A 13,474-nucleotide genomic window follows, 5' to 3' on the forward strand; every position below is an offset into this window, starting at 1 on the left:
CCTTGTCAAGAGCACCCATTAATCCATGTTGCGGTCAGTCAGGGGATAAGTAATAGACTTAGGGCTTGATTCAATCTGTATATAATGGTGAACTTTACTGAAACAGATGGAATCCACCCCGCAATCAGTCTGGCCTAGACAGATGGTGCACAGATACAGCTTCACCTCTAGCCAATGGAGCGAGAGACAGGGGATGCTTCAGCAATGTACGCTTTCCTTTAGTGTGCTCCACTACTAATGTATATAAAAAGGTCAAAAACAAAACTGTATAGCTATTCAACAGGTACAAATATGGCAATTTTATTTGCATATAAAGGCAACTAAATGTATTACAAGTTAAACAAAAGTTTCATAAACCAGGAAACGAAACAGGCATTTACAATGACAGAAGACTACCGTTGGCAATTTTTTTTTGTGCTAGCAAGATTGCATTTTCACACTGTGCAACAAAACAAAAATAATTAGCTAAATTCTTATTACTGTATTTTAGGGAAAAACTCACTTCTGCTTAGACAGTTGTGAAATATAATTTAAAACAGCTGTTTGCTGAATATCGATAAAAATATAAAAGTGAGATGAAAATGCATGTGTGCTTTGAATAGCATATAACATACATTTTTGAAAGGCTTTAGTGGGCCTATATAAATTCACACAAACACCAATTCACATGTACTCCATGGAAGATGGGGACATTTGAGAATGTACATAATATTTTGCGTCCTGTTGAATGTGCCCCAGATCAAGGTAGATGATGCACCGGTACATACCTTTCCAAAACAAATGTGAGAGCCCAAGGGACTACAGTATATAATAATTGGATACATTTCATATACTCAAAATGTTTCATTTTCAACAATACACAGGGCTTTAAGAAAGACAAAATAACTTATGTTACAATGCCAAATGCATGTTCTATTATCATCATGAGGTCAAGTATTGCAGATGTAGAGGGTACGATTACGGTCAGGCAGTGTATTTGCCTGTCAGACAAAAAGCGTATACAGTTGAAGTCAGAAGTTTACGTACAACTTATCCAAATACATTTAAACTCAGTTTTTTTCACAATTCCTGACATTTAATCCTAGTAACAATTCCCAGTCTTAGGTCAGTTAGGATCACCACTTTATTTTAAGAATGTGAAATGTCAGAATAATAGTAGAGAGAATGATTTATTTCAGCTTTTATTTCTTTCATCACATTCCTAGTGGGTCAGAAGTTTACATACACTCAATTAGTATTTGGTAGCATTGCTTAACTTGGGTCAAAAGTTTTGGGTTGCCTTCCACAAGCTTCCCACAATAAGTTGGGTGAATTGTGGCCCATTCCTCCTGACAGCTGGTGTAACTCGAATCAGGTTTGTGGGCCTCCTTGATCGCACATGCTTTTTCAGTTCTGCCCACACATTTTCTATAGGATTGAGGTCAGGGCTTTGTGATGGCCACTCCAAAACCTTGACTTTGTTATCCTTAAGCCATTTTGCCACAACTGTGGAAGTATGCTTGGGGTCATTGTCTATTTGGAAGACCCATTTGCGACCAAGCTTTAACTTCCTGACTGATATCTTGAGATGTTGCCTCAATATATCCACATAATGTTCCTCCCTCATGATACCATCTATTTTGTGAAGTGCACCAGTCCCTCCTGCAGCAAAGCACCCCTACAACATGATGGTGCCATCTCCATGCTTCACGGTTGGGATGGTGTTCTTCAGCTTGCAAGCCGAAGTGTGCACTTCCTCTAAACATAACGATAGTCATTATGGCCAAACAGTTCTATTTTTGTTTCATCAGACCAGAGGACATTTCTCCAAAAAGTAAGATCTTTGTCCCCATGTGCAGTTGCAAACCGTAGTCTGGCTTTATGGCGGTTTTGGAGCAGTGGCTTCCTCCTTGCTGAGCGGCCTTTCAGGTTTTACTTTCCTCCAGTATCTTCACAGGGTCCTTTGCTGTTGTTCTGGGGTTGATTTGCACTTTTCGCACATAAGTACGTTCATCTCTAGGAGACAGAACGCATCTCCTTCTTGAGCGGTACGACGGCTGCGTGGTCCCATGGTGTTTATACTTGCATACTATTTTTTGTACTGATGAACATGGTACCTTCAGGCATTTGGAAATTGCTCCCAAGGATGAACCAGACTTGTGGAGGTCTACAATGGAGGTCTTGGCTGATTTATTTTGATTTTCCCATGATGTCAAGCAAAGAGGCACTGAGTTTGAAGGTAGGCCTTGAAATACAAACCACAGGTACACCGCCAATTGACTCAAATGATGTCAATTAGCCTATCAGAAGCTTCTAAAGCAATGACATCATTTTCTGGAATTTTCCAAGCTGTTTAAAGGCACAGTCAACTTAGTGTATGTAAACTTCTGACCCACTGGAATTGTGATAGTGAATTATAAGTGAAGTAATCTGTCTGTAAACAATTGTTGGAAAAATTACTTGTGTCATGAACAAAGTAGATGTCCTCACCAACTTGCCAAAACTATAGTTTAAGAAGAAATGTGTGGAGTGGTTGAAAAACGTGTATGTAAACTTCCAACTTTAACTGTACGTCTTGAGAGAGAAAACAAAGAATGACAAATGGCACAGAAAACCCGTTATTGCAGCAAATGCAAACAATTGGAAAATAGGAAATATTTTACGAAGTTCATCATTTCATTACTAGAATCAGATTTTCATGCATTTTTACAAGCATTTTTACAAAAGCCAAATATCTTGAAGATTAACATTTAGTACAACTCATTTGATTAAAAAAATGCTGGTTCATTTACGATGCTCTATGGGTTGGGCAGGTCAAATATGATGGGGGGGTTGGTGGGCTGGAAACTGGCTGTACAGGTGGAGGAGTTGATAAAAGTTGTGCATCCATCCGTCATAATGCCGTACCCTGCAGACAGAGAAATAAGACAACACCAGAGTCAAAACAGAGACAATAAAAGGTCTGTTAAGCTAGAGATGCATGGCACAGGATAGCCCCCACTGATACAGTATTAAGTGCCCTAGTACAGCATCCATGTTAGGAAGTGTTTTGCCTGAAATTGGACTCCTTCCTATAATTGTGTAAACTGCCTTCATTTTGCGGGACCCCAGGAAGAGAAGGTGCCAAGGCAGCAGCTACTCTTCCTGGGGTCCAGCAAAATTAAGGTAATGGGGATCCATAATAAATACAATATGGATGCTGTACATCAGTACTCTACCAATCTGTTATTGCGTAGAACCAGGACTATGGAGGACAGGGTACAGAATACTCACCCTCGTGGATGCCACCGAAGGCGTGGAGCTTGGGTCGGACCCTCTGCTGTACCGTGTTCAGCAGCTCCACACAGCCCACTCTCTGGAGCTCCTTGGGGACCCAGTCACGGAAACCTGTCCCAAACCACACCAATAGATTGATTAACACACTGGATTAAGCATAAGAAGGATACATTTGTAACGGAAATACATTCAACAACAAATTCATTTATAACATGTAGGCACAAACTAAGGGCAACATTTTCCCTGTCTTAACGCTGTTCGGAATTACATTATAAAACAATAATGTGTTACGAACATATGTGCTGTTAATGTTTGAATGGAACTTAGGCAATAGATTATAGATTTTGTTTTTACTGGCAAGAGCTTAAAACATTAACAATATAATACAGACAATAATATTATTTTAGTTAAATATTAAAAACATAGGCAACAACACCAGCCTCATTTCAAGCATGGGCCTATGATGGCCTACTCTGCACTATTCATCATCTACCATTATTGTCCCCGTTTTATTCTTATCTTGTAGCCTTCTCAATACATTCATGGAATTATACTTTATGTGGGAAGGTTAATTAGCATACTCTCCCCCAAACCTCCTTTTGACACTTCCATTTTTGGCTCCACCTACGCAGAAGCACATACAGGTGAGGCGAAAATACCCAACTCGTCATTGCACAGGCTTTGTAGCACATTGCGCGTGTTTCACCGCGAGGAAAAGGTCACCCTAACTCTGCTGCCATTACTACCAGTTAAAGCCCGAACTATATGTTATTTTGGGTCCGATACCGATTCAGATTTCTTTGAGGGGGAAAATTGACCTATACTGATATATCTGCTAATATACTGGTTTAACAGCAGGGATTTTTTTTTCTCCAAATACTGAATTCTCATAAAGTGCCACCCAAAAGAGCAATTGTCCGAGAAATATGCTTCAAACGTTGATTTCTAACATGGTGACAATAATGAGAATTACCGCAAGTGTTCAGATCAGCATGAGATTCCGGTTTTCATCCTATTTATTGAATATCATCTCTCAGTGGAATTACTTGCAGTATGTGACACAGTAATCATGCTGGTAAATAAGTGCAACCAGTTTTAGCAGTCTGTGGGATAGTGTGTTTTGCGGTGATATGAAGTCAGGGGAGGCCCATGGGTCATGAGGGCATAGTGTGTTTTGCGGTGATATGAACTCAACTCACCGAGGGGAGGCCCATGGGTCATGAGGGCATAGTGTGTTTTGCGGTTATATGAACTCAACTCACCGGGGGGAGGCCCATGGGTCATAAGGGCATAGTGTGTTTTGCGGTGATATGAAGTCAACTCACCGAGGAGAGGCCCATGGGTCATGAGGGCATAGTGTGTTTTGCGGTGATATGAACTCAACTCACCGAGGGGAGGCCCATGGGTCATGAGGGCATAGTGTGTTTTGCGGTTATATGAACTCAACTCACCGGGGGGAGGCCCATGGGTCATGAGGGCATAGTGTGTTTTGCGGTTATATGAACTCAACTCACCGAGGAGAGGCCCATGGGTCATGAGGGCATAGTGTGTTTTGCGGTGATATGAAGTCAACTCACCGATGGGAGGCCCATGGGTCATGAGGGCATAGTGTGTTTTGCGATGATATGAAGTCAACTCACCGATGGGAGGCCCATGGGTCATGAGGGCATAGTGTGTTTTGCGGTGATATGAAGTCAACTCACCGAGGGGAGGCCCATGGGTCATGAGGGCATAGTGTGTTTTGCGGTGATATGAAGTCAACTCACCGAGGGGAGGCCCATGGGTCATGAGGGCATAGTGTGTTTTGCGGTGATATGAAGTCAACTCACCGAGGGGAGGCCCATGGGTCATGAGGGCATAGTGTGTTTTGCGGTGATATGAAGTCAACTCACCGATGGGAGGCCCATGGGTCATGAGGGCATAGTGTGACAGAGTAATCATGCTGGTAAATAAGTGCAACCAGTTTTAGCAGTCTGTGGGATAGTGTGTTTTGCGGTGATATGAAGTCAGGGGAGGCCCATGGGTCATGAGGGCATAGTGTGTTTTGCGGTGATATGAAGTCAACTCACCGTGGGGAGGCCCATGGGTCATGAGGGCATAGTGTGTTTTGCGGTGATATGAAGTCAACTCACCGAGGGGAGGCCCATGGGTCATGAGAACGTCTATACCCTCTGGAACCTGATTCCACTTGTCCAGTAGTGACTGACCGCGGGGAAGGTTAAAACCCCAGCCATTAAACCATGGCGTCCTGTAGAAACAGTTCAAAGAAATCTACATTACACACACCTGCACTGAATACTGAATGCAGTATATGGGCATACATGCAATTCAAACATGAACACAGAACTGAGTACAATGTTGTTTTTTTAAAATAAATTGCGAGAAAGAGAAAAACAGTTTTTTTTCCACCAGGACATACAGTGCATTCGGGAAGTATTCAGGCCCCTCCCCTTCTTCCACATTTTGTTACAGCCTTATTCCAACATGGATTAGAAAAATAGTTTTTCCCTTAATCCACACACAGTACCCCATAAAGAGAAATTAAATGACAATACATTTGAATACATTTGCAAAATGACACTTTGCAAATGTATTCAAAATAAAACAGAAAAAAAAGTATGTACATAGGTATTCAGACCTTTTGCTATGAGACTTGAAATTGAGCTCAGGTGCATCCTGTTTCCATTGGTCACCCGTGGTAAATTAAATTGATTGGAAATTATTGGAAAGGAACACACCCGTCTATACACAGTCCCACAGATGATAGTGCATTTCAGAGAAAAAAACGAGCCATTAGAGGTTGTCCATATAGCTCTTTGACAGGATTGTGTTGAGGCACAGATCTGGGGAAGGGTACCAAAAAATGTCTGCAGCATTGAAGGTCCCCAAGAACAAAGTGGCCTCCATCATTCTTAAATGGAAAAAGTCTGAAACCACCAAGACTCTTCCTAGAGCTGGCCGCCCGGCCAAACTGAGCAATCGTGGGAGAAGGGCCTTAGTCAGGGAGGTAACCAAGAACCAGATGGTCACACTGACAGAGCTTCAGAGTTCCTCTGTGGAGATGGGAGAACCTTCCAGAAGGACAACCATCTCTGCATCACTCCACCAAATCAGGCCTTTTTATAGTGGCCAGACAGAAGACACTTCTCATTAAAAGGCACATGACAGCCCGCTTGGAGTTTGCTATAAGGCAACTAAATGACTCTCAGACCATGAGAAACAAGATTCTCTGGTCTGATGAAACCAAGATTGAACTCTTTAGCCTGAATTCCAAGCATCACATCTGGAGGAAACCTGACACCATCCCTACGGTGAAGCATGGTGGTGGCAGCATCATGCTGTGGGGATGTTTTTCAGCGGTAGGGACTGAGAGACTAGTTAGGATCGAGGCAAAGATGAACGGAGTAAAGTACAAAGAGATCCTTGCTCCAGAGCGCTCAGGAACCTCAGAATGGGGCAGAGGTTCACCTTCCAACAGGACAACGATCCTACGCACACAGCCAAGGCAACGCAGGAGTGGCTTCAGGACAAGTCGCAATGTCCTTGAGTGGCCCAGCCAGAGTCTGGACTTAAACATCTCTGTAGAGACCTGAAAATAGCTTTGTAGCGACGCTCCCCATCCAACCTGACAGAACTTGACAGGATCTGCAGAGAAGAATGGGAGAAACCACAAATACAGGTGTGCCAAGCTTGTAGCGTCATACCAAGAAAACTCGAGGCTGTAAATCGCTGCCAAAGGTGCATCAACAAAGTACTGAGTAAAGGGTCTGAATAGTTATGTAAATGTGATGTTTCGGTTTCTTTTGATACATTTTCTAAATTTAAGAAAACCTTTTTTTGCTTTGTCATTATGGGGTACTGTGTGTAGATTGATGAGGACAAAATATATGTAATCAAGATTGGATTTTTGCCAGATTGGATTTTGTTTTGTATTATTGGTGTAGAAAGACTTGACTTTACTGAAAATGTTTAAATTCAGTGTGATGTTATTTTGGGGGCATATCATCTGGGTGTACGCCTATGAGAATCAGAACTATTTTCTAAGTTAGAGAACCTTAAGCCTTTAACCGGTCTTCGAGATTAAAGTCTTCTTTACATATGTACTTATTTAGTTGTTTAGTGGTGTTTTTGCAGCACACGTGATGGTAGAGTTCGCAAAACAAATACCCACTGGATTGATGACAATAATCATGATATCATGGTAAGCATAGGCTACTATGTAGTTAGCATGTAAATGAGAAGGTTTTCGGGAAAGCCTTTCCATCTACCAGAGGACTGTTTTCATTTGCATCAATACTAACGGCTACACAAAGTGGTAGACGTGCGAACTGCACACACGGACATTCTCCTTGCCCCCTTCAGAAAGTTGTTCATATCTTATGATAAACTTGGACAAATTAATTGAGGTCAATACATTTTGGGAATATTGTTGAATTCTATTTTAATGCCTGGATTCTGCGAGGGCCCTAATCATCATATTTGGACCATAATGAGGCTCTCCATCACCTATTGGTGTAGTTACGATTCACCATCTTCATAAAATTTAATAATTTATCTACATATAAAATCACCAACAGGCCTAAGCCTACCATAGTAGGGAGACAAATTGATGGCTCTCACCGATTCGATAGGCTACACCGGCTGACGAGACACACACTTTAGCATTACTGTTTGGCAAGCCCCAACATCCTAGGAAAGGAAACCTAGGAAATCCTTTGGTGTACTTGTCCCCATGCGATATCATGGACATAAACACATTGCGTGATTTATGAATGGCAAAGGGTTATAGATGTACTTTATTCGTTCAGTTCGAAGCTTTAGCCAGAGTGGAGCATTGTGTTCAGTTTGAAGCTTTAGCCAGAGTGGAGCATCGTGTTCAGTTCGAAGCTTTAGCCAGAGTGGAGCATTGTGTTCAGTTCGAAGCTTTAGCCAGAGTGGAGCATTGTGTTCAGTTCGAAGCTTTAGCCAGAGTGGAGCATCGTGTTCAGTTCGAAGCTTTAGCCAGAGTGGAGCATCGTGTTCAGTTCGAAGCTTTAGCCAGAGTGGAGCATTGTGTTCAGTTCGAAGCTTTAGCCAGAGTGGAGCATTGTGTTCAGTTCAAAGCTTTAGCCAGAGTGGAGCATCGTGTTCAGTTCGAAGCTTTAGCCAGAGTGGAGTATCGTGTTCAGTTCGAAGCTTTAGCCAGAGTGGAGCATTGTGTTCAGTTCGAAGCTTTAGCCAGAGTGGAGCATCGTGTTCAGTTCTCCACCGTGCATTTCTTACTGATGTTTCAGTCTCTCCTTTCTGTAACTGAGGGGCTTCACAAGTTCCTCCAGAAGGAGACTGCAAACCTGGCAGAAGCTCATTTCGGCAAACAAGCTGTATGTGACACACTGATAGGCAAACACACAGATGCATTTGCCACAGAACTTTATGACAGAACCAAAGCACTCCGTGAAATGCACATTATTCCAGAGGCAGATGCAGCAAGAAAGTGCAAACAAAGAGAGATTGTGTGGTGGAGACCTCCTTGGGTTTAGGTAGAGAATTGTCATGATCCAAAACAATGAAAACAGAGTTGTTGCTCCCCATGCTTGGACAAGATGGATTCTCAACTGTAGATGCAGGTCTGCTCAAAGGCATACAGGCATGCAGCCCCAACTCAAACAAAAAAATCCCACGATACCTCATGCTTAACTGAGTTTGCCAAACACTACGGTATTGATGTTAAAACACAAGAGATGTTGGTGGCCAGAAACTTTCTTGCCCAGAAAAGAGACGCTGGATATCCTCCCAAAGATATACTTGCTGGGCATAACCTCCTGGATGATGAAGTGTTTCGTTCTCTGAAAGAAATCATTCAGGTTGCCTTCACAGTTCCTGTGAGCAGCTGCTCCTGTGAAAGGTCCTTTAGTGCACTGCGCCGGATGCACTCCTGGTTGCGTAAGACAATGGGTCAGAAAAGGCTTGCAAGTCTTGCAGCCATGTCCATTGAGGGTGAAGTGTTTGGGTCACTAAGTGTCATTGACCGCTTTGCCACCTTTAAAAATAGGAGGGACACTGATGCGTCCACCCACAAAATAAGCATCAAAAGAGAGAAGCAGGAGGAGCAGTTCCTTAATATAGGTTGTAATATTTGTTTGGGATCTTACTTTATCAGATTTTATTCCTAACCTATTTTATTTAGCTCATTAGTTGAATTTAGTTTTGCCCCTTTGTGGATGAATGATACTGTTTTTTTTCTAATGGTATAACATGATCTGCATCTCTCGCTCTCCAAATACAATCCCAAAGTATTTTTGATACATAGTACTCCCATTTTTGTGCCTTTTGTTGTTGGATGGATGGGGACAGAGTAGACTTTAATTTCTCCATTTGGATATCATTTAAGTAAGTCATATTAGATCAGTGTCTAACCTAATGGAACATCTACTTCCAGCTCACACTCTAAAAACACATAGATCCCCCTGAACGCAGCCCACTCTCCAGATCCCAACCACCTGAATTCTGATCGCACATCTGTATGTCATTATCACACACTATTTAGTTCAGTTCTCTGCACCGCATCATTGTGAGGTATTGTTTGTTTTGTGACACGTCTATTCGGAACTCAGTTTTTGCCTGCCTCACTGACGACACCCTTTGCCTATTCCCTGCCTGTATTTTAGGATTTCCTGTTATCAATCTATTGCCTGATCTCCTGGACGACGTTACTAGCCTTTTCCCTGCCTGTGTTGTTGCCTTTTTGGACCCCCTGTGTATGACATTCTGTCTGCCCCTGGACCCAGCTACCTGCCTCCTCCTTCCTTTAAAAAAAACATGAAAATATGTTTTGGGGGCTTAAAAAAAATCCCGGGGGAGGATGCCCAGACCCCCCCTAAAAGGAGATTTAGCCCCTCCCCTATTCATGAATCTCTAGTGACATCTATGGTAAATAGCCAATGCGCCATGAGTCCGCATGGCTGGCTATGAAAGAAAATAAATGAATATGACAGAAAACAATAATTAGGCTAAGTGGATTTCGACTCATTGTTACAACTTACATGGTATGTGCAAATTCACAAGCATCATGCTCTCTCCATCCTCCGTGTAAAGAAATTTGACTGCAACCAACCACGGCGCACACAAATTGTACCAGAAGGCGGGACAGATGACAAGTAAATACAGTCTGCGATCACTCGCTTTATGACTGACAGGCACCTATCCTATCAATAGATCGCTAGAAGATGCCCAGAGAAAATGCGAGAAAGAGAGAGAGAGAGCTGAAGACAGCGAGCCATAGAGGGAGATAGAGGGATATTAGACGACCAGGACATTCATTCTGGCCACACGGCTGTGCCACAGCATAACAGAGGTCATCCAAAGAGGAGGCAAATTGATTAAGCTGTCAGCACCAATGAGAAAGAGCATGTTAAGAGATTTATGTCTCTCCTGGGACAAGCCTCGTAACACACACATCAGTATGTATGGGCAGCCCTGCCCTGACTGCCGCCTTTATAGCGACTGCTCAGACAGCCAGGGCACAGGGAGGTAAAGAGATGGCCCGGCCTCAACGGCCAGACAGCACAGCACACATCAGGCCACGGCTAAATCTGGCCAGAGCTGCCTGGGAGAGGGTGGGGAGACGGACGGGTGGGGGGGGGGGGGCAGAGTGGAAGCTCTTTGGTCTCGACTAAATGAACGCTGATAGCTGTGGCCTTATGACTGATGTGGCCCGTGGGGCATTTATCAACCTGCCTGGACAGCCTAGGCTACACCGTGGAGGGTTCAACCCAGGGCTGCTGCTGCCTACGGGGGACATTAACTACGTACAAAACACTCCAGATTGATGCTTCCCTTCTGACCAAAGACGCATTTCACGATTCGAGTCATTCCAGTCCTAACCTAAAGTCTCTGGCGTATAAGAAGCACATGAGCTCCGTTCCTTTCTTAATGGTCCTGGCGAGAGAGAAAAAAAAATGTCAGGGTGAGGTTCTCTTCTGCACTGTTCAACCAATCCAGTGAATGTGGGGTTAAGATGCAGTGTCCTCTGTTAAACTCCCGGCACTCCTTCCATTTCCCCCTGATGCCTCTGGACTAGCCTCTGGACACACTTTCACATCGAATAATGTGAGCTTGAATCAGGCACATTTTGTATAGTGTGGCTTTCAACAAAATGAAAACATAAAACTCACACACTGCCAAGTTCAATTCAAATGCAAATTTGAGTTGTATGGTCTCGTTACATATCAGCATTTCTGTTAAACCCCCCCCACTGTGTGATAGCAAAGGCCTGCTGACACAGCTCTGCACTGCGTTGCTCACAAACAGCCAATTCATATTGACTGAACCTATATATTTCCCTCCAGGCTTGGTACCACTGCCTTCTCCAACCTTGTGACTCAAAGCTGAGCCTGTTCTGTGTTAAAACTGGATCCTACCGCTGACACCAGTGCACAGATTAATCCTGCGTTTTCCCCCGGCGTCTCTCTCGATCCCAGCAGAGCAGACAGAGATGAGAGGTGAACAATGAGCTGTGCTGCTCAATACTGGAGCCTGTAAGAGACAGGAAGTGCATGGGGGGGGGGGGGCTCCAGGCCGGAGGACTCCATTAGCCGGAGCAGGGGGAGCAAGAGCATCACCTCGTTGTGAGGGGGGGGGCCTTGGGAAGAAAGTACACAGATACATCTCTATGTTGTCATACCGTCAGAGGATTCACAACAAGACAAAGACCAGAAATGGGAGGGTGGGGACAGGAGAAACAACAACCTTAGCATCCCCCAGTTTAATCATGGACAAAAATGATTTTAAAGTGCCCACATAGGCCTAAACATATCAGCAAAGATTGGGGGGGGGGGGGGGGGGGGTAGGATATTGAGGGTAGCGCGACCAAGTAGACATGAGATAAAATCAGATGAGATTCAACTCATGCCTGTCATCACTAGGCTAACTGATAGACTACCTCTGGCCACTGCGGTTGTCTCCTGTTGGGAAATGATCCATCAGGACGTGCAGAGCTCTGGCTGCCCGGACTCAGGCTGTTAAAAAAAATAATACAATAACGCTAGGTCCTGTCCTGCATGCCTGGGCCCTCTGCTTTAAGAGGCCAGTGGCAGCTTGATCGTGATTGATGGCAGAGTAAATAAAGCACAGTGCCTGTTTTAGAGCATGGTGTGTCGGGGGGTATACACACGGGTGCAATCCTTCATCATTGCTAGGGCTAGCGTTTCTGCAGACACCACCACCACCACCCCCCCCCCCCCCGACAGGCAGGCGGACATTCAGCAGATAAAGCCCTGCAATAACAGCCACTGTCTGGACTTGCTGCTATCTGATCATCACCTCACTCTCTGTCATTACACCCACACGCACAGTACACACATGTAGGTGTGCACACACACAGCGTACACACAGGCAAATGCAAACACACATTTCTGCTTTTCCAAGCATAGATCTGACAACGTCCTCTTGTTAAATATGCCAACCTGTACAGTGTACATGGTCTTGACACGACAAACCACGTGTGTCATTGGTTGGAACTTTTATCAGCATGTGAGCTTGGTGACCTGTCAGCTGAACCGAACACAGAATGTAGACATGGGCCAGACATTTTCCGCTCTAAAACAGTGCCCCAGCCGCACCCCTAGCTTCAGGTTATTTATGAAAGGGGTCGGGTCAGCCAGTAATGCACTGCCTCGCGAGTCCCTCAAGTCTCTCCAATCTAAAAGGGCTACTGGAATCTTCAAATATTAATCCACTCGGTCAGGACTATCTGTGGGTAGTAGCACTAGACTAGACGTGAGGGGCATAGGGCTGTATAGGGCTGTAATGTTGAACAGCTCTCTGCTGCAGCAGAGTGTTACTGAGAGGGAAATTAAGGGCCCGGGGATTTCCTGTCTGTCTGCAATGGCATAGGATGCTACATACCTGGTAACATACTCTGTCAGTCACAATACTGACATGAGGAAGCTAAAATAAAATGCTGCATTTTCTCTGTGTAAAGCCTACCATCTCCTGTTTCTCTTTATCGCCTGGCCTGGACAGATGGTCTTAGCTTCTAGCAAACACTAGTCACACTACACTTGACGGTGTCGTGTACTCAGCCAGGCTTGTTGTGACACTGCACTGGTGGTCCAGTCAACCACTCAACCCCTCTGAGTAGGCTTGCTGCATCCTCCTCAGTCTGAATGTCACCTGGTAGTACGATCAGCTTTTCTGCATTCATTCATTTGCTAGTCATTGAAGCCTGGGAGTGATCATC

General features: G+C 44.2%; 1 protein-coding gene across 3 annotated transcripts in view; it reads right to left on the reverse strand.

The window, feature by feature from the left end:
- Positions 1-284: 284 nt before the first annotated feature.
- LOC135524153 (metallophosphoesterase MPPED2) overlaps positions 285-13,474 on the reverse strand; it is a 43,195-nt gene continuing 30,005 nt past the window's right edge. For all 3 annotated transcript variants that reach the window (XM_064951387.1, XM_064951388.1, XM_064951390.1), the window contains 3 exons: positions 5,388-5,503; positions 3,253-3,366; positions 285-2,887 (listed from right to left, as the gene is read on the reverse strand). In XM_064951387.1, the coding sequence (XP_064807459.1) occupies positions 2,778-2,887; positions 3,253-3,366; positions 5,388-5,503 (340 nt within the window). In that variant the 3' untranslated portion in view covers positions 285-2,777. The remainder of the gene's footprint in view (positions 2,888-3,252; positions 3,367-5,387; positions 5,504-13,474) is intronic.

The sequence above is a fragment of the Oncorhynchus masou genome, chromosome 31 (assembly GCF_036934945.1).
Source record: "Oncorhynchus masou masou isolate Uvic2021 chromosome 31, UVic_Omas_1.1, whole genome shotgun sequence".
Taxonomy (NCBI): Eukaryota; Metazoa; Chordata; class Actinopteri; order Salmoniformes; family Salmonidae; genus Oncorhynchus; species Oncorhynchus masou.